The sequence below is a fragment of the Sceloporus occidentalis genome, unplaced genomic scaffold (genome assembly GCF_023333645.1).
Source record: "Sceloporus occidentalis isolate IW3139 unplaced genomic scaffold, rSceOcc1.0.p SCAF_1, whole genome shotgun sequence".
In the NCBI taxonomy this organism is placed as follows: Eukaryota; Metazoa; Chordata; class Lepidosauria; order Squamata; family Phrynosomatidae; genus Sceloporus; species Sceloporus occidentalis.
In genome coordinates, this window is record NW_028316981.1 from 163105588 (window position 1) to 163129427 (window position 23840).

Genomic DNA, 23840 nt, shown 5'->3' on the forward strand with positions numbered 1-23840 from the left:
GGATGTCTTGAAAGCACACAACAACAACAAAGCGCACACTTCTCAACAATCCTGCTCCTTGGCCATACTGACTGTGGATGAAGGCCTAGATATCTAAAGGTCACTGCCAGATCAAGGATGACTGATGTAGTGGTTCTAAATCTGGCAGGTTCCCCCACCCTTAAAATTAATCTGGTTGAACCATTTATATATTTAATGGAGCATATGCAAACAAGCCAATACCCCCCCCCCCCCCGCACCTTTCTGAATCTCTTATTCTTGATGGTTTGTGGTGGTGGGGAAATCTCACTCTAAAGTTGTGGAAATGATAGTTCCTGTAAAGCAGCATTCATCTTGACTTGTATTTTAGATATCTCTTTCCACATGACACTACCAATTGGTCCAGGAGAATACATCCCCTTGCACTATCTTGTCTTGTGCACCTGAGATTAAACCTATTTGAAGAAAGCAAACATGATAGTGGTAAACATGAAAGAGATGCAAACAAGCAAGGATTGCAAAGACAGCAATTTTGACAAAATGAAAACGATGTAATAGGTGTGTTGTGCGTTTGCTGCTGGGGTTGAGCCGTTACTGGAGAACTCATTGCTTGAAGGCAAGCCAAGCCCTTGATGAAACATTCTGCCTTTATCTTTGCATTCTCATGCAACCAAGCCCAACACCTCAAACACATATAAGGAGAAGTCACCCAGTCTCACTTCACAGGGGGCTCTCAATCTCCTCCAGCCTCTTCTCTTCTCTTCCTGCTCCATATAACCATTGCCATTCCCAAGGAGCCACAATGAGCCGGCAATTCAGTTCCAGATCCTTCTCCATGGGTGGAAGAAGGGGCTACTCTGTTTCAGGCAGTGGCTTCAGAACGGGCCACAGCTCAACTTCTGTTGTTCCAGTTGGTGGAACAGGAGCTTTTTCTGATGGCTTTGGCAGCAGAAGCCTCTACAGCCTTGGTGGAAGCAAACGGATATCCATGGGCCTAGTTTCAGGTGGAGGTGGAGGTCATTTTGCAGGAGGTTTTGGTGGAAGAAGTTTGGGCAATGGTCTAGGATTCAGCAGTTTTAGCTCAGGTTATGGAGGTCTGGGAGGTGGTGCAGGCTTTGGCAGTGGTGCAGGCTTGGGAGGTGGCATTGCCCTTGGCAGTGGTGTTGGCCTTGGTGGTCCCATTGGAGGCTTTAGTGGTGGCGGATATGCCCTTTCAGGCCCAGGTCCCTTACCAGCACCAGGGCGGATCCATAATGTTGTTGTTAACAAGAACCTACTGGCTCCTCTTCGTGTGGAGGTTGATCCTGATATCCAGAGGGTTCGGACACAGGAGAGAGAACAGATCAAGACCCTCAACAACAAATTTGCCACTTTCATTGACAAGGTAAGCTGGGGTGGAAAAAAATTTAGACTGCAGAAGGAATAAAGAAGAAGAGGTGCACAAAAGTGAATTCCTAATATTTTAAAAACAAGAAATGGAGATGATTGTGCTTTTGGTTCAAGTAGCTAAATTGGTACCATTCAGAATATGATTTTAAATGACGATTAAATGTTAGTAGCAACTTCATAAGTGAAAGTTCACTGATGGAGCTGGCTACTCTTAGGGAAATTGTACAGCATCTTTTCTTTGTTTGGACGCTGTCCAAACAAGGTGGAATGGGAACCTGTAAGTCATAGATACAGAAACCTCACAGTTTCAGTTGTGTTTCAGTGAATCCTACCCACATTTTCTTTCGCCTTCCTTCATATTGGTTGCAAGACTTTTTTTAGTTCTTTCAGATTCATACAGAATCCACTCCCATGCTTGTGCATGCTTTTTTCAGTTGTATGTTCACATTTATTTATTTTTGAATTTTTTTTATTAAACATACAAAGACGTGCATTTACAAATGACAACACATATAAACATACACACATGTGTACAAATAATACTACCATTTCAGGTAGTATAACATAAAGGCAGTATGTTCACATTTAACAAGACTGTTACATGCTTTGTTTTTCTGAAATGCCCAGTTAATTTGAGAAATATGCAAATTCTTGAAGCGAAGTACATTTCTTCTTGCTGAAAGTTTCAGGGGTGTGAGACAGGTGCTTTAATTGAGACTGTGGATCTAGCAAAATAAATAAATAAATAAAAATTCCCATCTCTATTATCACAGATGCTAAAAACATTGGAAAGATATCTTGATTGTGAACATTTAGAGGAAATGATTAATTGATAACTTTCCAGCTATGTAATTCTGTTCATTGATGGGTTTATAAAAAGAGAAACTCTACTTGGTTATACTTTAGGAGTTACTATCTATAAGCTTCTAAGGCTGGCCATCTGGATGCTTCAGTTCTTAGGGTACCATATAGTCATCATGTTCAGGTACATGTACGGAGATGGAAATTTGTCAATTTTGGTCCCCACCAAAAAACTGGAATGTTTAAGGCTTTCCTATGTTCTGGATATGTTAATTGCAGACTTTTGATCAGTCCTTCAGGTACTAGCTGAAATTAAATTCTCCTTGGTTTCCACCAGCCGGATGTATTAGGTACAGCTATTTCTAGGAAGAAGTAGATCATTTGTATTTGCCTACCATATGAGTTGTGTGTGTTGTGTGGCCTGAAATAATTTCTGACTTATGTGGACCCTAAGGTGAACCCATCATGGGGTTTTCTTGGCATTATTTGTTCAGAGCAGGTTTGCCATTGCCTTCCCCTGAGGTTGAGAGCATGTGACTTGCCCAAGGTCACCCAGTGGGCTTCATGGCTGAGCAGGAATCAAATCCTGAACTCCACAGTCATAGTCAAACACTGAAATTACTACACCACACTGGCTTTCTAATACAAAGTTTAAAGTAAAGATGAGAAGCCTAGCAACAGAAACATATGGCAAACCTATTTGAGAACTGAAGTGAAAGAATATAGAGGGATTCCTATCCATTGTTATGAATTAAGCATTCATTCTTGATGATAAAAATGGAATTGACAGGAAATTCTCATCTGACCCTTTGTTCAAGTGAACTGGATATAGTTTCTGAGGTGCTGAACTTACATATTTAGGGGCTTGATTCTGTGGCTTGTTTTGAGATACTTTGGGATGTGGATTGGGCTAAACTCATTGATACACAATATATTGTCTTAAGTAGAGACTGCAATACATTTAGCTCAGGAACTAAGAAAGATCTCCACTGAGATATTTGAAAACCAATGACTAGATTCATTGCTGGCTTAACCCCATAGGAGGCAGCTCCTTTAAAACAAAATATTATACTAACAGTGAATTAGTGCTCTTCAGGTAACTTAGGGGTATCTGTGCTCAACAAGTCATTCATATTTATTTAAACAGGAGTGGGCAATTTGTGGTCCTCCAGATGTTGTTGGACCACAACTTCCATCAGCTTGAGAGATCATGGTTAATTGTGAGGGATGCTAATGATACTTGGAGGACCATACAGTTCCCCATACCTGACTGACAAGGATGTGGTGATGAGCCACTAACCATTTGATTCTCAAGTAGGTATTCTGCTCCAGAGCACATGGTTGGCAACCAGAATACATCTCTCTTCAAAACATGATTTCATTCCCTATCATTCCTGAGATGCTTCTGAGATTTTAGCCCCACTAGTCTTTAAATGAAAACATATTTTAAGTAGAAAATTTGCATGAGAGCTAAGCCTTCTGGGTAAAATGCAAGTTGAACTCTAGCAAAATTAACCCTGCCCTACCTTTTCTTTATTTCTGTTCTCCTTCATGTATAAACTTCTGACATACAAGTAGGGTTTGGACTACTTTTGTAAATGCAGCGTGAATTTCTTTTTATGAATTCCAAAAGAAATAGAAATAGAATTCATGATTGTTTCAGAACTTCAGGTTTTGAAACTGGGACAATTGCAGATATGGTTTTTGAAGTGGATGTTTTTGAGAACCCAGGTTACTTTTAAAAACCCAATTCTTGGATTACTTTTATAGCAGTAATAGTAAGTGTTAATTGGTTAGGTTCAGGGGCCAGGAGGCAGAGAATGATACAAGTAATACTGGTGATCATGGTGGCTAGCTGTATTTCTCCCTCCTGTTTGCAACCCCTACCAGTATCTGCTTAAGACAACATATACCCTACCAAATGATTCTTTAAATGCCAAGGAGTTTCCAAAATGGTGATGTATTCTGGTTGCCAACCATAAGCTCTTGAGCAGAATATCTACTTGGGAATCAAATTGTTAGTGGCTCATCACCTCATCCTTGTCAGTCAGGTATGGGGAACTGTATGGTGAGTATGGGTGTCCATGTCTCTATCTATTGCAAAAACCTAACCTGTGGTTGGTCAGGGTTATAGCAGCTCTTTTTATTTTGTCTTACATAACATCTCTCTACATCATCTACATAGCTTATATTAAAATTAGTCCAGGCTAGGAATGCTACCTTAAGAAAACCCCATAGATTGTAATCCTAAAACCAGGTGTGGAGTCTTTTGTTCATATCAAAGGATACTGTCACATATAACAGCAACAACAGGGCAGGGGCTGTGGTTAATTTACATAATGTGTTCAAATTCATGTTATGAACACCATGCATCATTAAAAAGGAAGATGTTGCTACAGGTTTTCATCTCCTGAAGCTTTGGTTACTGATTGTGGGATCCATTGGAAAACAGGAACCGTTATATAAATAGCATTGGAAAGTGGGGAGGGGGGGAGGGACCAAACACAAAAATTCACTTTTGTTCCTTGTGTTTGTAAGTGCCTTCAGATTGTCTGTTTACTTATGGTGATCCCATGGATTTTAGATTATTTTCTTGGGAAAGGAATACTCAGAGATGGTCTTCCCAGTTCCTTCTTCTGAGATATAAACCAAAGCACCTGGCATCTGTTGGTGATTTCCCATCCAAGTACTCACCAAGGCTGACCCTAGTTATCTTCCAAGATTAGACAGAATTTGGTGTCTTTACACTAGCAGGATAAGTTGACAGGGAAGGGATAGATCTCAAAAGTCCTTTTAGCAACAACATCCAGTTAGTTGCTCTTTGTATTGGCTGTTCTCTTTGCTGTTCTCCTCATTGGTCTTTCCCCCAGACAGACACTTTGCTTGGAAAAGTTGGGTCCTACATCTAGCAAGTACTCTGAAGCACTTCAGTTGCTCTTCTTACCAGCTGTTCTCTTCAAAACCTCTCAGCCCGAGGTGTGAATGTTTGTGTGAAAAGTAAGAGTTCTCTGCCTAATAGTTAGATGACCCTCCCTCCCTTCATCCATCCCTTGTGCCACAGTCTGGCCTCCCCTGCTACAGACACTCACCTGTATCAGTGGGTCTTAATTCTGAAAAGACAGGATAGGATTATTTTATTAGTCACATGCTTCTAGAAAATATAATCATAAGCATGAATAAAGACGTATGGAATTGGAAAAATGCTTTGGGTTTTAATTTAAAGGTATGCCTATATGGCACATCAGGTAAGAGAAGAAGAAACACCTCTTCTAAAGTAGGACCTATGACCTGTGCTGTTCTTAAAATGATAAACACTTGCTGTCACTTAATGCCACTTGATTAACTGGAGCAAAAAGGTTGTAATCCACTGAGCTAAGCAATTTATTGGCCAAATGCCTCAGTCCCTGAAACTTAACAATGAGAATTTCATGTCAAGCACTCACTCAGGCTTTATACCTTTTGGGGTGTTAATTGTCTTCCAAGCTGCTGATGAGTTGATATAACAAAGTAATTAAAGATATATCTTCATCATAGTAAATCACTAAAAAACCCACCCATTCAAAAAAACAAAAACAAAAAACCAAACCTCAATTGTAATCAGTTTCATAGTCAGTAGAATGAGGTGGGCATAATCTATGAATGGATTACCATGCCATTATTTAGAATAATGACCAGAAAAAGGCTGTAAGGCACAGTCCAGTTTTTCACCACTTTAATGGCCATGCCTCAGTTCTATGGAATTCTGGGATTTGTAGTTTTGTGAGATTTACTCTTCTCTGTTAGAGAGGTCTGGTGACACAACAAACTACAAATCCCATAGCATAGTATACTAGAATGTCTTCTAGGAATTAATCCTTGAGGATGTTGAAATGTGTTTTACTCACAATTAGGTGGACTATGTCTTAGATGTTCCTAAGGAACCATTACCTTAACTTTCATAGGATCTACAAAGAACTTCTGTTTTCAGTTATTATACCACCACTCTCCTATCTATAAAATTCCATCCAGGTTCTTGATGCCACTTGGGAAGTCTAACAGTTGTTCTATTCTGCAACAACTATCTATCAAGAGCAAGTGTGAACTTTCCAAATAGTTTTGGGCTTCACTTTATCAGGGGAGACCTTGTGTTTGGGTAGGTATGTATGTTCAATGTTCTGTGCTTGCTCACCCATAATGTCAGTTCTGAACATCATCTTTTCCATCAGGCCTTAAAACTTAGGCATTTCTGAATGGGAGAGGTGAGCCAAGGTTGTGTTTCAGATATAGCATTATTATGGAAAAAGAATAGATGCACAAAACATTCACAATTCTGTGTCTGAACACAGAAAGAAGCATCCAAAGATGCTCTCAGCTAGGTGTGTAACAAGTTACAGGGAGATAGCTCCCTATATCTTTACTTTTTAGTTGCAGGCCTTTCCCACAAACAACACAGAAGTCCATTGTTTAGTTTAGTGAACAGTGATCTTCTCTCTCCCAGGAACTTAAAGCCTTGACAGATGAGAAAATAAAGCCGTAATGGATTGGCAGAGTTGTGGCTTTCTTCTTACCTCTCCGCATGCTGTCAAACCTTTTGCCAAATGGATTTTTCCAGTGAAACAAAAGACATGCTTTTACGATTGTCTCCTCAGGAAGACATGGCATGTGGGGAAGCAAGGAGAAAGTTACAACTCTGCTAATCTATTTCAGCTTTCTTTTCTCATGTGATAAGTCCCTTAAAATCATAAAGTTGGAAGAGACCAAAAGGCCATTTTGTCCAATCTCCTACCATGTAGAAATACACATCTAAAGCACTCCTGAAAGATGGCCACCCAACTTGGCAACGAAGAGCTTGAAGATTCCAAATCTTGGAAACAGAACTAGGAATAGTTACTCTTCTTAGCTGGTACAGAAGGAAATGTAATCCAACCAAGTAACTTTTCTAAGGTCTGGCAACTAGTGATTGTCTGGCAACTGCACTATATTCTCCTGCCAAGATTTTAAACCATTATCTCCTTAATTGTTACAACATCGCTTTAGGCTAAGTAGTTTATTACTGTAATTCTAGCTTTACAGATGAAGGAGTTGAATTTGTAAGATAGAGAGTCCTTTGCCCAGGGCCACCCAGAGCATCCTTGGCTGAGTTACAATATGTATTTGGTTCCCATGGTCTAAAAGCCTGTATTATGGTATAATTTAAAAATGTGTTTGAGGATTGAATATCTGTAAAGAAATATGTTTCTATACTTGATATATCTGTTAATAAATCATCATCTTACTGAAAGCCACAAAAGTGAAAACAAAGCAAAACATTTGATTCCTCCTACAGTCATTCTGTTAGTGAGATTATGCTCACTCCCCAAATAAAGACAAATAACTCTCATGTTGTCATAAAGAGCTCCTCCTCCCTGCACAATATTATTGTCTTTTCCCAAACTGACTTTGAGTAGATCTTTATTTACAGTTTGTGCAGACCTTAAACCGATTCTCCAAGGTTACAGCCAGCACAAACCCATCTACCTCCCTACCTAACAATCAGATTTCACGCCTAACAACAGCCACCAAAATGATATACAAAGAGCAAAACTTTCATCTCTGCCTTAAAACTGATTGAGTGTTTTATCTAGATTCAGTTCTTTTTCTTTCTTTTTTTAATCCATGAGGACTGTGGCTTTAAAGAGGTTTCCTTGTTAAGCTTTTAATATTACAAAAGTAGGTGTGTGTGTGTGTGTGTGTGTGTGTGTAAATATACATAAAACTGTTAGGAAACATGTTCCATGTGCTCTGAGATGGTTAACTGTTTATTTCTTTTTAAAATTGCTCATGCATGTATATCTATCTCGCTACCTGAATATATATATATATATATATATATATATATATATATATATATATCTGTATGCATATCTGTCTCTCCCTACCTAACAACCAGCTTTTATTCCTAACAAGAGCCACTAAAATATTATACAAAGAGTAAAACTTTTATTTCACCTGGTGCGTCTCACAAAGTTAAAATTGTTAGAGTTTGTTACAAAATAATAATGACATATTAAATCAAATTCAGTGCATCTGGTGAACTGGGCCATTCTCCTCCTCTTCAAGACTCTTCTACCAAATAAAAAGTGCACTTCAAGGTTCTGTTAACTTCTTAGTCATGGTTATCCCACTGACCAAATTAAAGCATGCCTGTTTATTATTTAGTCAATAATTTTTCAGGACTTGACTTTTGCTTAAGCTATCCATGGTCAGGAATACTAAAAGAGAAGGGAGTTCAAGGTGGATGGTAGTTTCTCAAAAGGGAGATAGTGAAGGCACAAATTAAAACAGTTCCAGTGAGAAAGAAAAATGGGAGGTGTCGCAAGAACCCAGGATGGATGACCAAGGAACTTTCAGCTCAGCTAAACGGAACATGTATAAGAAATGGAAAAATGAGGAAATCACCGAAGAGGAATTCAAACAAATAGCTAGCAAGTGTAGAGATAAGGTCAGAAAAGCTAAAGCACAGAATGAACTCAGGCTTGCTAGAGAGGTTAAGAACAACAAAAAGGGCTTTTTTGGATATGTCCGCAGCAAAAGGAAGAAGAAGGAAATGGTAGGGCCACTGCATGGAGAAGATGGCAAAATGCTAACAGAAGACAGAGAAAAGGCAGAATTACTCAACACTTTCTTTGCCTCAGTCTTCTCAGAAAAGGCAAAGGGTGCTCAACCTGAGGATAATGGAGCAGAGGACAGAATAGGGGAATTTCAGCACAAAATAAGTAAAGAGATAGTACAGGAATACCTGTTTAACCTAAATGAATTTAAGTCTCCAGGACCAGATGAACTACATCCAAGGGTATTAAAAGAACTGGCAAATGTAATATTGGAGCCATTGGCAATAATCTTTGAAAACTCCTGGAGAACAGGAGAAGTCCCAGCAGACTGGAGGAGGGCAAACGTTGTCCCTATCTTCAAAAAGGGGAAGAAGGAGGATCCAAACAATTATCGTCCAGTTAGTCTGACATCAATACCAGGCAAGATTCTAGAGCAGATCATTAAACAGAGGGTCTGTGAACATCTTGAAGGCAATGCCATAATCACAAAAAGTCAACATGGGTTTCAGAGAAACAAGTCATGCCAGACAAACCTGATCTCTTTTTTTGATAAAATTACCAGCTTGGTAGATGAAGGGAATGCAGTGGATATAGTATATCTTGATTTCAGTAAGGCCTTTGACAGGGTTCCCCATGACATTCTTGCAAACAAGCTTGTAAAATGTGGGCTAGACAAGGCAACTGTTATGTGGATTTGTAACTGGTTGACCGGACGAACCCAAAGAGTGCTCAACAATGGCACCTTTTCATCCTGGAGAGAAGTGACCAGTGGGGTCCCACAGGGCTCTGTCCTGGGCCCAGTACTGTTCAACATCTTTATCAATGACTTGGAGGAAAAAATTGGGGGAATACTTATCAAATTTGCAGATGACACCAAATTAGGAGGAATAGCTAATACTCCAGATGACAGGATCAAAATTCAAAATGACCTGAATAGACTAGAAAGCTGGGCCACAGCTAACAAAATGAACTTCAACAGGGAGAAATGTAAGGTACTGCACTTAGGGCGAAAAAATGAAATGCACAGATATAGGATGGGGGACACCTGGCTTAAGGAGACAACATGTGAAAGGGATCTAGGAGTCCAAGTAGACCACAAGTTGAACATGAGTCAACAGTGCGATGTGGCAGCTAACAAGGCCAATGCGATTTTAGGCTGCATCAATAGAAGTATAGTGTCTAGATCAAGGGAAGTAATAGTGGCACTATATTCTGCTCTGGTCAGGCCGCACCTGGAATATTGTGTCCAGTTCTGGGTGCCACAATTCAAAAAGGACATTGAGAAACTGGAGCGTGTCCAAAGGAGGGTGACTAAAATGGTGAAGGTTCTGGAAACCAAGCCCTATGAGGAACACCTTAGGGAGCTGGGTATGTTTAGCCTGGAGAAAAGAAGGTTAAGAGGTGATATGCTAGCCCTGTTTAAATATTTGAAGGGATGTCATATTGAGGAGGGAGCAAGCTTGTTTTCTGCTGCTCCAGAGAACAGGACCCGGAGCAATGGATGCAAGCTGCAGGAAAAGAGATTCCACCTAAACATTAGGAGGAACTTCCTGACAGTAAGGGCTGTTCGACAGTGGAACACACTTCCTTGGAGTGTAGTGGAGTCTCCCTCCTTGGAGGTCTTCAAACGGAGGCTGGATGGCCATCTGTCGGGGATGTTTTGATCTGGATTTCCTGCATGGCAGGAGGTTGGACTGGATGACCCTTGCGGTCTCTTCCAACTCTATCATTTTATGATTCTATGATTCTATCCCAGAATGGGGGACAGCCTCCCAGTAGTCCCAGCCTCTCTGGCAAGTTGTATTTCAGGCACGGTTTTGAACTATGGAGAAGATCAAGACAAAGAAAAAAGAGAGCGAGGCCAATGGAGCCTTACGGACATATTCGTGCAGAATAGAGAAAAGTATTTTGCTCTACCAATTCCTCTGCTGCCAATCAGTTGAAGAATGTGATACCCAACCAAATGCATCACACTGAATGAACTCAATTGAACAGAAACCCTTTCAAAGTTGGCAAGAATATCCTCTCACCACCAGAAGCTATTGATATAGTGGAGCTTTTCTACTGGTTGAATATGGAGAAAGCAATGGCTGGAATCCTGTTGGTGAGGCCCAGTTAGAGCAGACTTATTGGGTCAATGGCTGAAGAGTGAGCCAAGACATGGTTAAACCTCAGTGATTCAATCTGTCTGCTCTAGTTGGAACTAAGAACAGGATTCAGGCCAATATTTTCCAGTTCTTTTATCAGATTGCAGTCACCTGTGCCCTGGGAACATCTGCTCCAGAGGGATGGGAGACCCTCTGGAACAGTGGGAGAAATGTGAAGGCAGCTGTGGAGGGAGGAGATGTCTGGCCCAAATTTCTACAGCTTGGAGTGTTCTGAGCAAAAGTCTGTTGATGAAATCCTATCTATCTCCCAGTGGAATGGAGTCTCAAGACCCAACCTGTTTAGAACAGAGGACTATTTAAACTGGGATAGAAAGTGGGTGGATCTTTTAATTTAGATCTACACACTTGCAAAATCATCAATCCATAGTGGATGTTGTGTGCCATCAAGTTGTTTCTAACTTATGGTAACCCTAACACAAATCTATCATGGGGTTTTCTTGGAAAGTTTCTTCAGAGGCGGTTTACCATTGCTATCCTCTGAGGCCGAAAGCGTGTGACTTACCCAAGGTGAACCAGTGAGTTTAAAAATCCTTAGGCCTATGTCCAATTCAAGGTGACATACTGAATCAATGGAGCTTACTTTATATTGTAAACAAATTCATTGATCGATTGAAGTACTGAGGTCCCCTTAATTTAAGGATGTCTGCTATAATTAGGACTGACAATGGGGTTAAGCTCAAATCTCCTAGTTCATTTCTCACTCATATTCTAGTAAAAAGTACTGGCAACCCAGGAAAGCATCCAAGCTATCCCAGGCATTGTTTAAACTCTGGTGCCTGTGATCTATTTTGTTTTCTAGTAGGCCTTGTAGTTTTTTTTCCTCTCATGTACCCTCTGTATTCCATTATTTGCGTCTCTTGTTAGGCTGACAATAACAAAGTTGTTAGCTGTATCCTGAAGAATTGTAACAAAGGACAGGGAAACACATACATTTTTGTACTCTATTGTATTGGCATGATGCATACAGACTGGTTCCTCTTACTGGTTTCTCATACTGGCTTAACATTTTTCCCCAGTGTACTTTATCACATGGTGGTATGAGTCCTCTCATAAGACTGTACCACCTAAGAGCACACACCGTGAGGACATCTTGACGTGATGTCAGTAACATAGCATCTATTTATTTATTTAGAGTATTTATATCCTGCTGTTCAGCCACAAAGGCTCTCAGAGTGGCTTGCAGATTGCTAATTTGACAGTTCCCTGCCCTCAGGTTTACAGTCTAGAAAGACATGATACAAAAGGAAAAGGTAATGGCATTAGGGAAGAGGATCAAGTCCAGCAGATACTGCTGGTTCTTCTCTCCCTCCAAGACCATGATGGTGACAGTTGGAATGGAGGAAGGGTCCTCCATCTGGTTCTGTGTCTAGGCATGGTAGAGCTGTGCCTGTCTCATCTTCTCTCCCTCTGAGGCCAAGGTGTTAGCAGTTAAGATGGAGGGGTGGCCTTTCATCTGCCTCTGGGGCTAGACATGGTCAATCATGTACTTTGTGAATACTGGCATGCACAAACTGAGTTCAAAAAAGATAACCCGATATTGCCTTTTCTTTGCCCTTCCCCTGTGATGTTTCAGGTGCGATTCCTTGAGCAACAGAACAAAGTATTGGAGACAAAATGGGACTTACTGTATCAGCAGGGCACTCCAGCTCTGAGGGACAATCTGGAGCCACTTTATGAAGCTTACATTGACAATCTCCGAAGGCAGCTCGATAGCCTCACCAATGACAAGAACCACCTGGATATAGAACTGAAGAACACACAAGAGCTTGTGGAGGATTTTAAGAACAAGTATGTAAGAGTGAGAGATGTACAGGGTTGCTGGGAGACCTCAGACCTCAGCCAAGAGAAGGCAGAACAACACAGTTATGTGGTTCTTTTCTTATCCAAGTGAAGGCCAAGATTTCCCATATTTCTTTTTACTATCCCATGGTCGCTGTTGTTTTTCTTACTGCTATCTGTTGATGGTCTCATTAGGTTGTTGTTGTTATGTTCCTTCAAGTCATGAATTTATCATGGTTTTTTTTTTAAAAAAAGATTTGTTAAGAGGGGGGTTGCCTTTGCCTTCTTCTGAGGCTATGAGATTGTGACTTGTCCAAGGCCACCTAGAGAGTTTCCATGGCTGAGTGGAGAGTCAAACCCTGGTCTCCCTAGTCACAGTCCAACACTCAGACCACTACACCATGCTGGATCTCTCATTACTATTTGCCCAAGTTTCTTTTGTTTCCCCTCTTCCACATCAACCCTCTTCACTTAGTCTAGCACCATGGACTGCTCCTTCAAAATTCAGAATAATACCCAGTGGATTCAGTGCCACACCATCATGAAAGATAGGCACATTAAAATATGCTGGCTAGAGAATGCAGTTGTTCACAATGGGGATACAAATAGTCATACTTGTTCCTTTAGGGAAGAACAAATAATTTTACCATCATTTTCTGCACTGTGCAGAAACTGTTGAAGGCTGCAGATTATTTGCTCTTTGGGAACTATTCTATGTTTTTTAAAAAGTGCACACAGGGTTTCTATGTAGAAAAATACGTTTTTTTTCTGTACAAGAATATTCTTTTCTGTAAAGAAAATGCTGTTAGCTGCACAGAATTGTTTCAGTCTGCATAAAAGTTTATGCATCCTTTCATTCACTCCTCAACCCTATAAATGTATTTTGTATGCATTTTCAAGAGAGATTTTTTTGTGCATATTTTATAATGCATCAATTTTTCAAGTGACAGTTTCATCGATTAAAGCATTTGATATGCATCTTCAAAGTCTGTCCCAGGCCTGTATAAGAAAAAACTTTAGTATGCTATCAGCCTAGACTTTGCAGTTTGGGACTTATTCTGTGCAAAATTTGCACATGGTATGTTTGTCCAGAAAATTGCATTTTCTGTCCAGGGAGTAGCTGTGCTGAAATATTATTTCCTAGGCAGTAAATGCTGTTTCCTGTGCAGAAAATGCAGTAGATGGTGATTTATTCTACTCAAAATCCACATGTAGTTTTCAGTGTAAAAAACACTGTTTCCTGTGTTTTCTACAATAAAAATACCATATTACTAGAAAGAATCTGAATCTCAAATGGTCTAAAACTCCAGTTGGCAGCACCTGGTAGACTGTGAAACTGAAGAAAAACACCACCAATAATATTATCCTTCTAACAGGTACGAGGATGAAATTAACAAACGTACAGCTTGTGAAAATGAGTTTGTGGTGCTCAAAAAGGTAAGTGCCATTGGGCTGTATCCAGTGCAAGATTTCTGCTTAGACAAGAGTGGAATCCAGTACAAACTTAGGGGTCAACCCTGGAACACTAAAAAACTGCTCCAGGAGGCTGTTAATAAAACAAAAACAAAGCCCTAAACTTTTACCAGGCAGTTCTCAGGGTTGTGGGGTGGATACAGTGATGTGAAAGAGTGTCTAGTAATCCTGGTACTGTTGACAGTGGCCTTTTTTACATGGACAAATTCCCCTAAATTCCACCCAAGCTCACTGCATCTATTTATATGATGCAGGGCCAAAACTTCAGGCGTCCAGCATCGATAGCATGGCTGGGCACCTCTTTCTGATCCCAGTGATAAATGGGGACCATGTGGGAAGGCAGCCCTCTGCCATTCATTGCAAGAGCTGGGCATCAGCAGCAAAAGAGAGCAGATAAGAGGAGAATTTGGGGGGAATTGAGGGCCAGAATATTCCAAGGGCAGAGGAGTTTGGCCACTGACTCAAGAAAACTTGAAGAGAGAATGTTCATTCTTATTTCATGTAGACTGTGGTGCAAAAATGTGTATCTGTGCAGCACTAAAGTAATACCTAAAATCTACAGTCTTATATTTCAAAAATTCACTGTCACAGCAACAAGCATACAAAAGCCAGGCAGTTTTGGTCTTTTGCCACTGCATTGATGTAGCAGTTCAGGTTAGGAGTCAAACAAAATTGTTATAACTCTGCAGTTTTGCAAATTTTCCTTTCCCATCCAGAATGTTTAAAAAATTGCTGGTCAATGACCGAATAAACTTTATTACGTATTAAAAAAAATTGCTATTTTAAAATGTTTATTTTTATTTATTTCTGTCAAGGATTTATATCCCACCTTTCTCACACAATAGGATTCAATGGGAATATTATATTAAATTTAAGAAGTATTTACACAGAGAGAAATACAAAAGCTTGATTTTTACAGGATACTTTCACTTCATTTAATTGCAATACTTTTTTTCATTGTCTATCATACAAATGCATAATGTAATCTTTACTGAACTGACGTTTAAATATGTTCTTTTCTGTACTAAGAGTAATCCTATCCGAACAGTGATTTTGTGTTCTTTTCTCAGGATGTGGATGGCTCCTATATGCACAAGATAGACCTGGGATCCAAGGCTGACTCCTTGACTCAACACATCCAGTTCTTAAGAGCACTCTATGAGACAGTAAGGATAATTTCATCCCTGCTTTATCTGATTAGTCCCACACTTCTAAATTATCTTCAAAATCCAAAATCTGTAATAGCACTGGCAGGGGCAACAGATCCCCTAATTATCTCCTAATCCAATATGTGGCCCATATCTATGCTGGAAATGCCACACACACTGTAATGTATGTCATTTAATAGCAATAGCAATAGCAAGTACATTTCTATACTGCTTATCAATGCACTTAAGTACTTTAAGTACAATAAACGGATGGTTGAGCTTTTCCCAGGGTTGACCCAGTGGCATCATTAGGGGTACATGGGGAGTGTGGTCCACACTGGGTGACACTCCAGAAGAGGGGTGACACCTAGTTGGGCCTTCCTCTTGCTGAAGGGTGAGGAGGGCTGAGTGTGTCCTTCCCAGCAATGCTGCCACAGTGAAGGAGAGGGCTGAATCCATCTTTTGACTGTCTGTGCCTTTCCTGGCAGTCCCCTCTGCACTGGATGACACCAAGGGTGGGAACGCCACTGGGTTGACCAGCAATGCTGAGGAAAGGAGGGAAAAAAATCAACTGGCTCTGAGCAAACCTTTCTCCAGTGCATTCCTTTCTCCATGTCTGCTGTCTTTTTTCCCTCTTGCCCCGGCACCAATGCCAGTGTAGTGCATCGACTGGAATAGTTTGCCTTGTCTTTCGTCTTTGTTCATAAAATTAAAGTTGTCATTTTTTAAAACTACTCAGTAATGGCATTTTTTCTTACACATGGCCATCATTTTAACATTAGTTAAAATAATTCATGTCATTAGAAGAAGTGGGTTGACAGGAACAACCACTGGAACCATGTAATGTGCTACTGTTAGCAAGTGAAAGTGGCTGCATGAAATACAAGGGAATTGCGGAAAGTTCCCACCCTCCTTATGGCTGTATCTCCAAAGGAAGTAATTTACTTTCCCATTAGAAGTAAACAACACTTCTTCACCTATGGCCAGGTTGGGCAAAGTGTGGTCTTTGGGTTGTGTATAGCCCCCAAAGTTACTAAAGAGGCACCCAGGATCTTCCAGCACATTCCATTTTAAATATAGGGCACTAAAATGCTCCACTTATGATATTCTGATAACGCAAACTATTATAACTCCCACAGGAACTGGCTCAGGTGCAGATCCAGGTTAGAGACACCAACGTTGTCCTACAAATGGACAACAACCGAGATCTGGATCTAAACAGCATCATCACTGAAGTCAAAGCTCAATATGAAGATATTGCCCACAGGAGCAGAGCTGAGGCGGAGGCTTGGTACCAAAGCAAGGTGAGGATCTCTTGGACAGCGGAGAGAGGCAAAATTTCATCAGCATTAAAAACAAACAAACAATCTGAATTCACTTTCTCCCAGCCTGTTTATCTGATCAATATTAGATTTTCTTGCCTTTTCAGACAGTGCAGCTCATCCCTAAATGTTTTGGGAACTGAAATTGATAATTTGTCACACAAAATGAAGGGCAATCAATAGAAACTTTTTCTGAACTGATAGTAATGTCTATTCTTCCTCATCCTCTATCTCTTTGTAACCTGAAGCTAATGGAAGCTTAACTTGGCACCAAAGAATTCTATCATTCTCTCGAACCCCCCCCCCCAATATGGAGAAATTGTTTTGAGTATGAGAGATATTTATGAGTTATGAGTTATTTATGACTTCTGCTTTGTTTTGTGGGTTTCAGTATCAGGAACTGCAAACTACAGCTCACAAACATAGCGAAGAACTGAAATCTACCAAAGATGAGATTGCAGAGCTGAGTCGGATAGTCCAAAAACTTCGCTCAGAAATTGAAATAATGAAGAAAGCGGTAAGGCACAACGTTTTGTTTTGTTGTCATATAGGCTGTGACTGTTCTAGGGCAATCAGTTGACTGAGGGTGCATCTACACTGTAGGGAGAATGCTATTTGACACCTCTCTAAGTGCTGTAGCTCCATCGGAATCATGGGATTTATAGTTTTGCAAGGTCTTTTGCCTTCTCTGCCAAAGAGTGCTGGTGCCTCACTAAACTTCAAATCCCAGGATTCTGAAGGATGGAAACATGGCAGTTACAGTGGTGTCAAACTGCATTATTTCTCAAGTGGATGCACCCAGAAACAATTAGTAGGGCTTCCTGAGGTTGTGAGATCCATAATGGTGGCTAGTGGATCCCATTTCAGTGAGGCAGTGAATCCATGCTGTGTCTCGATCTGAATTTTAAAGGGGAAGTCCATGGATCCTATCCAAAAATGGATAAGTCCAGAGTGGAGCCAAATCCTCACTGACATTCAGCCCCAAGTTTCAACTCCTGGGGGAAAAACCCACAATGCAACAACAAAACACACACCCTACAACAGGACCAGTTTATCCAAAATTAGTTTCATGCAATTTACGAGGTATAATTCCTTCTGGTCCTTCCTGTTTGGTTATTAGACCTATTTTCCTCCAGGGAGGGGTTCTTCCACTTAGACAATGCTTGGGCCAGACCTGCTTAGGTGCATCAGTACAATTGCAGCACTATAGACTTCATGTATCCCAAATACCTGAACACCTGTCCCTACTAGCAGAATCCCACTATGTTTTGCCACATGAAGCTATCAGTGTGTTAGTAAATCTGCTTTTGAGGGAAGAGGTGTGTCTGATATTTTTTTAACACTTTTGCTATTAACATTATCATAATCATTATCATCATTATTAACACTGATAATGAAAATGTCATTGTAAATTAGTTCTTGTTGTTTGGGCATTAGCCATCAGCTTATGGAGACCCTCTGAAGGAAAGACTTCCAAGAACCCTTTCACCATTCATTTTTCCCCCTCTCTAAGACTTCACTCTCTACAGTTTCCAACCACATGCGCCACATATAAACCTGAAATCTGGCCAATCATTTATTAATAAATGGAGTGGGTTATACTCTCCCAAAGTTCTTGTGTTTGAGTTGTCTGACTTCAAGTTACAGAACATAGAGTGATTGCACAGAGGCATAGTCAGTCAGCCACAGAATTAGCAGCCAAGGTGCAACAAAGTACATAATTTTAAATGCCTATTGCATACTTCTTGATTGTCTGAATTCATCCTTTCCAATGATAGAATCGTCTGCTTAGTGTTTTATATTTTAACACTGCGCCACTATAGAATAATGAGTGGCATTGTGAATAGCTCTCAACCCGTTGTTGTTATTGTTGTTGTTGTTGTGTGCCTTGAAATTGTTTTTGACTTTTGGTGACCCTAAGGGGTTTCTTAGCAAGATTTGTTCAGAAGAAGTTTGCCATTGCCTTCCCCTGAGGCTGTGAGGGTGTGACTTGCCCAAGGTAACCCAGTGGGTTTCATGACCAAACTGGGAATTGAATCCTGGTCTCCAGAGTCGATATCCAATACTCAAACCAACACATCACATGGATAAATTTCGTTATCTTGAACATTCCACAGGATCCTGTATTGCTTTGGCTGCAACAGACTACCATGTCTAATATCAGAATTTAGGATGTGGAACTGGAGTATAGCATTCAGAGTCTGTGGTGTGGGTAGGCTTGGCCATAGTCAACAGGGTGTCAAGTGAAGAACCAAGCTCTGGATGCGTCTTTTCCATGTTTTTGTTTGGCTTCATTGCTTCCTTCACCCAGACTATGTCTATGTCAGATATAGCCAAAGTACCACTCCCTCTGGGAATTTTTAGTTTGTTGTGGTGCCAGAGCTCTTTGACATAGAAGGCTGAATAGCTCACAAAACTACAAGTCTCAGAAATCCATAGCATTGAGCTGTGGTAGTTAAAGCTGTGTCAAATGGCTTTAATTGTAGATACAGCTTGGTCTAGGATCAGAGCATAGAAAAGTTACATTAGGGGCTTCTACTCCCAGAATCCCCCATGCAACATAACCACTGGTCATGTTAGCTGGGGATTTTAAAAGTTAAGTATCTCTAAAATTAATGTTTCTAATTTCTGGCTGCAACATTTATACCAAGCCATCCACTAAGATGGTCAGCCTTGAATTATTATTATGTTCCTTCAAGCCAACATCCATTTATGGCAACCCTGCCATGGAACTTTCAGCAGTATATGTTGTCCAGTTTTTTCCTCTGAGCCTGACAGAATGTGACTTGTCCAAGGTTAAACAGTGGGTTTCTGTAGCTGAATGGGGATACAAACTCTGGTTTCCCAGTGTCCTAGTCCAACACTCAAGCCACTATACTATGCTGTCTCAAAGCTTTGAATATGCACAGAAAAATGTTGTTGACTGAGTGGGGAAAATGTAATGATTTCCACCATTAGAAAGCAACATCTGCCATTAAATAATTTTTATTCTGGAAGAGCTCACAAACAGTTTGTATAAAATGTCATTGAGAACAAAGCTGCTTAGGGCTTGAGGTATCCTGCGGACCTTGTCTCTTTTCTGTGGATTTGTATTTGGAGGAAGCCAAGCAATCTTCTTAATGGCCAAATTAACCAAGGGAAGCATTCTTCTTTTCCTTTCAGGTTAATGGCCTGCAGTCAACCCTTGCAGAATCTGAACAACGTGGAGAGCTGGCCCTCAAAGATGCTCAGAAAAAGCTGCTTGACCTTCAGACTGCCCTAACCACCTCAAAGGATGAGCTGGCTCGCCTACTGCGTGACTATCAGGAACTGATGAATGTGAAGCTGGCTTTGGATGTCGAGATTGCCACTTACAGGACACTGCTGGAAGGGGAGGAGAGCAGGTAGGCAGAGGCCGGGGAATCAGAAAATGTCTGATGGAACAGATGTGGATGTGTGTATGAGCCTTCAAGTTGCCTGTTGAGTTATGCTGACCCTGTGAGTGTCATAAGGTTTTCTTAGGCAAGGAATGTGCTCAGATGGTTTTTGCCAGTTCCTTCCTCTTTGGAATAGGTAGCAGGGTGCAAAAGATCTTTTACCTATTTGGTGTGTATATATATGTGTGTGTGTGTGTGTGTGTGTGAGAGAGAGAGAGAGAGAGAGAGACAGACAGACAGACAGACAGACAGACAGACAGACAGACAGACATGTTTCCAAAATAACTGCGTGTTCTGATTGGAATACTGAGGAATCACTGCTTTGTAAGGGTGGCTAGGACCACAGAGAGTTCCTTGAGCAATAATATAGACAAATGAGATCATGACCCAATTCAAGGCATGTTTAATGCCAGAACTAATAGGGGCAATTATATATCCTTTAAAAGGGAATTCCATAAATAGGGGCTACCATCAAGGATAGTTTTGTGTGTCTTGTGTTTTGTATGTATTTTTTTTTACTGGCTGCATCCTCATTTTATTATGGTCTCCTCTCAGCTTTGACTCTATGGTGGTTACTAATGTGCAACCTAGAGTTCTACACTTGTGACTATTTTGTTTTTATTATCCCCACATAGCCCCTAATTTAGGGGCTACATATGGACCATGAAAGTCCCCGAGTCTCCATTTTCTGGGAAGTAGCCACTGTAATTGATATTGGCCTGTTCCCCTGTTGACCAGGAAACAGCTGGCTGATGTTCACAACCCCACCACCACCACACAAGCAATCCTTGGTATGAGGGGACATGGCAGGGAGCTTCATCTGGCTGTCATACTAGAGATTGTTCACTGGAGGGGGTGGAACTGTCAGTCAGCTGCTTTCCAATTGACAGAAAAACAGACTCCCACTGATCACAGTGGCTGTTTTCTGGCACATGGAGGTTGTGCGGATTGGGACAGGATTCACTGTGTAGCACCATAAGTATAATGTTTAAACATGCATAAATTACCAACAGGATCCCAGACTTCATTGTCCAAGTGTTGTTAGGATGTTATGTGGAGAACAGTTACAGAAATCTTCCTTGAGGTGCAGATGAATTTGATTAAGATCACTTCCCCTGTCAACTAGATGAATGCCAGCAACAAAGAAGAGCCTCAGGCTGGTCTGACAAGATTTGTTCTTACCTTAACTTGTTATTTCTCTTTCCCATTAGGATGTCAGGAGAGTACCCGACCCCTGTCAACATCTGTAAGTATAATTCTTCAGTATTCCATTAAAATGGGAAATCATCTTGCTGCATGAGGGAATGAAAGAGATCTCTAACCTGAGTTTCCATTTCTACAGCTGTGATCAGCAGTTCCAGCACCATTAATGGTGGTGGTGGAACAGGAGGATACAGTGTCGGAGGAGGAAGTGGCTATGGCATCGGAGGAGGAAGTGGACTGCATCTTGGTGGTGGAGGAGGTGGTTATGGTGTAGGAGGGGGAAGTGGATACAGCCTTGGAGGAGGAAGTGGGATGAGCCTTGGTGGAGGAGGTGGTGGTGGATCCATCAGTGTTGGAGGAGTAAAATCCAGCCAGTTTAGCAGCGGAGGCAGCCTGAGTGGTTCCGGCAGCATCACTGGGGGTGGATACAGCTATGGAATGAGCAGCTCAGGTGTGAAGCTCATATCATCCCCAAGCTCCTTCAACAGAATAAGCAGCTAAAGTTTTGTTTTTATGTTTGCTTGTTTTTTATTAAAAAAGTGTGCCATTCCTTACTTCAAGAAACAACAACAACAATGTCCAATGATTATAAGACCCCACAGTATGCAACAAGTATATATCTATTGATAACTTCCCTGAGCACAGTGCACTAGTTTAAAATGGCAAATATGCTACTGCTCTGTTGATTATGATACCTATTAAGCTGAAAGATATGATCATTTGGTGTATCTTTGTACATCTCCAAGATCTAGATGAGGCATGGCATACTTGAATAATCCTCCCTCCATTAATTTTGAAAAAAAAAATGGAAATGTCTCCTTGCACATACAAAACTAACTACTTAGAAAGCAGGCTGTCTAGCCTGACTTTTCCCCTGACAAGTTAGTTTTGTAGGCTGATAAAAGCACTGCTTGTTTCCTAATAACTGGCAGCAATGTTTGACCAAAGAATTACCCACCTACAGGCTCTGAAATTGTACAGGCTGTGCTGACTGTGTGTGGTTTACCTGTCTCCAGCCTCTTCAGCTGGACACCAGGCCACCTAACATTGCAGAAAAAATACATCTTCATCACTCTCTAGTAGTTTTTGGATGTTCGTTCCAAGGCAGCTTCCCAACACTTACTTATAAAGATGCATAACTCTGCAGCAAACAGGTAGCACAGTTTGTTCCGGGGCTTCTGTTTCTTTATTTTATCTCTGTCTGTAAAGGAGATCACCACAAACCTTTTTTTTCTCCTGACAAAAGGGAAAAAGAACATTAACTTATAGCTGAATCAAAAAACAAAAACAAAAAACAATAGCACAAGAACAACAGAAGTGCTGCTTCTGAAAGCTTCCATGTTCTTAAAAGTATTTTCATTGTAATCTGTTTTTACGCAGATACTGTCAACTTATATTTTCAGCAACTTTCATCTCTCTTCAGACGTTACATATTGCTAACAATGAGCCCCAGCTCAATCATCCAACAGGGTCATTACTCACCTCATGTATCTGCTGTAGTAAACTCTTGTCTATGAACAATAAAGCTGTTCATTTTAAAGGTATCTTTAGGCTCCTTGTTGTGTTTAGAGCTGAAAGCATAGTATCTCTGTACGAAATGGGAAGAGAGATACTTTTATGGACTGAAGTGTTCGTGCGAACCTCCCCTTACTGTCTGTTCACTATACAAAAAAGGGCTGAAGACCAACTCATGAGAAGTCATTGTGAGAACCAGCTATGTGAAGTGGTAAGCATGTTTTGGATGTTCAGAGAGTTGAACAGCAAAAGGAATGACAATGTTGTATGAAGCTATACTTCTTTTTAAAAAAAATCTGGCATGGGAAAAGTCAACATCTTGTTAAAATTCTAAGGAGCTTGAAATTGTCCCTTAAGTTTTCCAAGGAACACTTAGCACCATCTTCCTTTGGGTCTATGGCTAGAGAGAAAATAATTTGGAAGAAAGTTGGCAGTACTGTTACTTTCTCTTTGTGATGTATATACACCACTTTTTTTTTTTTTTTTTGGCCACACTTGGCTCTGATCAACCATGGAAAGAACTTCTAAGGGATTTGCCATGGGGGCAAATTATCTATATCTGCTATCTTCCATTTGTAAAGCAATGGGTATGATACTTGCAATAAATTGGATGTAATTTTAGTCATCAGCAACTCTTACCTGTGTGCTATATTCAAAACCAATGAGCCTCTGCCTTTGCTACATCTATTGTGTTAGCTTCTTACTTAATTTACTCATTCTGCATCTGTTTGTAGATTGTAGTCATTCTCCCACCCTTCTCTCACTTTGCTATGCTGGGGGATATAAAATTGACCAGGCCTTTGTATAGTTTCCATTCAATTTTGTGAGTGTTCTAACATTTCTCCTGTCTTTAGAAATAATAAAAAAACGGCTTTGTGTAGAAACGTCATCCTTATGTATTTGTGTGTTTTGTCCTTCAGTCACAGCTAGATATTTATAAAGTAATGGGAACAAATAGCTCCAATATGGCTGATGAAATCATCTCTTGTTAAGAAGAGTCTTCCAGAGACCAATATCCTAATGGCCACTACACTAATAGAGGAGGAAAAGGCAGAAAGGGAATAGGGGCCCATTCACA

General features: G+C 40.6%; 1 protein-coding gene across 3 annotated transcripts; it reads left to right on the plus strand.

Moving 5' to 3' along the window:
* Positions 1-781: 781 nt before the first annotated feature.
* On the plus strand, positions 782-21748 carry LOC149322603 (keratin, type II cytoskeletal 75-like). Of its 3 annotated transcripts, XM_089508603.1 has the most exons (11): positions 782-1073; positions 1110-1363; positions 12480-12694; positions 14062-14122; positions 15229-15324; positions 16446-16610; positions 17020-17145; positions 19791-20011; positions 21256-21290; positions 21387-21455; positions 21507-21748. In XM_089508603.1, the coding sequence occupies exons 1-11, from the start codon at positions 782-784 to the stop codon at positions 21746-21748; spliced, it is 1776 nt and encodes a 591-aa protein (XP_089364729.1). The 3 variants fall into 3 exon arrangements, with proteins under 3 accessions (XP_089364729.1, XP_089364720.1, XP_089364711.1); XM_089508594.1 differs by having other exon boundaries at positions 21387-21748; XM_089508585.1 differs by having other exon boundaries at positions 782-1363; positions 21387-21748.
* The last annotated feature ends 2092 nt before the right edge of the window (positions 21749-23840 follow it).

Coding starts and splice junctions, on each gene's coding strand:
- LOC149322603 (XM_089508585.1), top strand. CDS start 782: ATGAGCCGGCAATTCAGTTCCAGATCCTTCTCCATGGGTGGAAGAAGG. Junction 1,364..12,479: donor TTGCCACTTTCATTGACAAG/GTAAGCTGGGGT, acceptor GTGATGTTTCAG/GTGCGATTCCTTGAGCAACA. Junction 16,611..17,019: donor AGGCTTGGTACCAAAGCAAG/GTGAGGATCTCT, acceptor TGTGGGTTTCAG/TATCAGGAACTGCAAACTAC.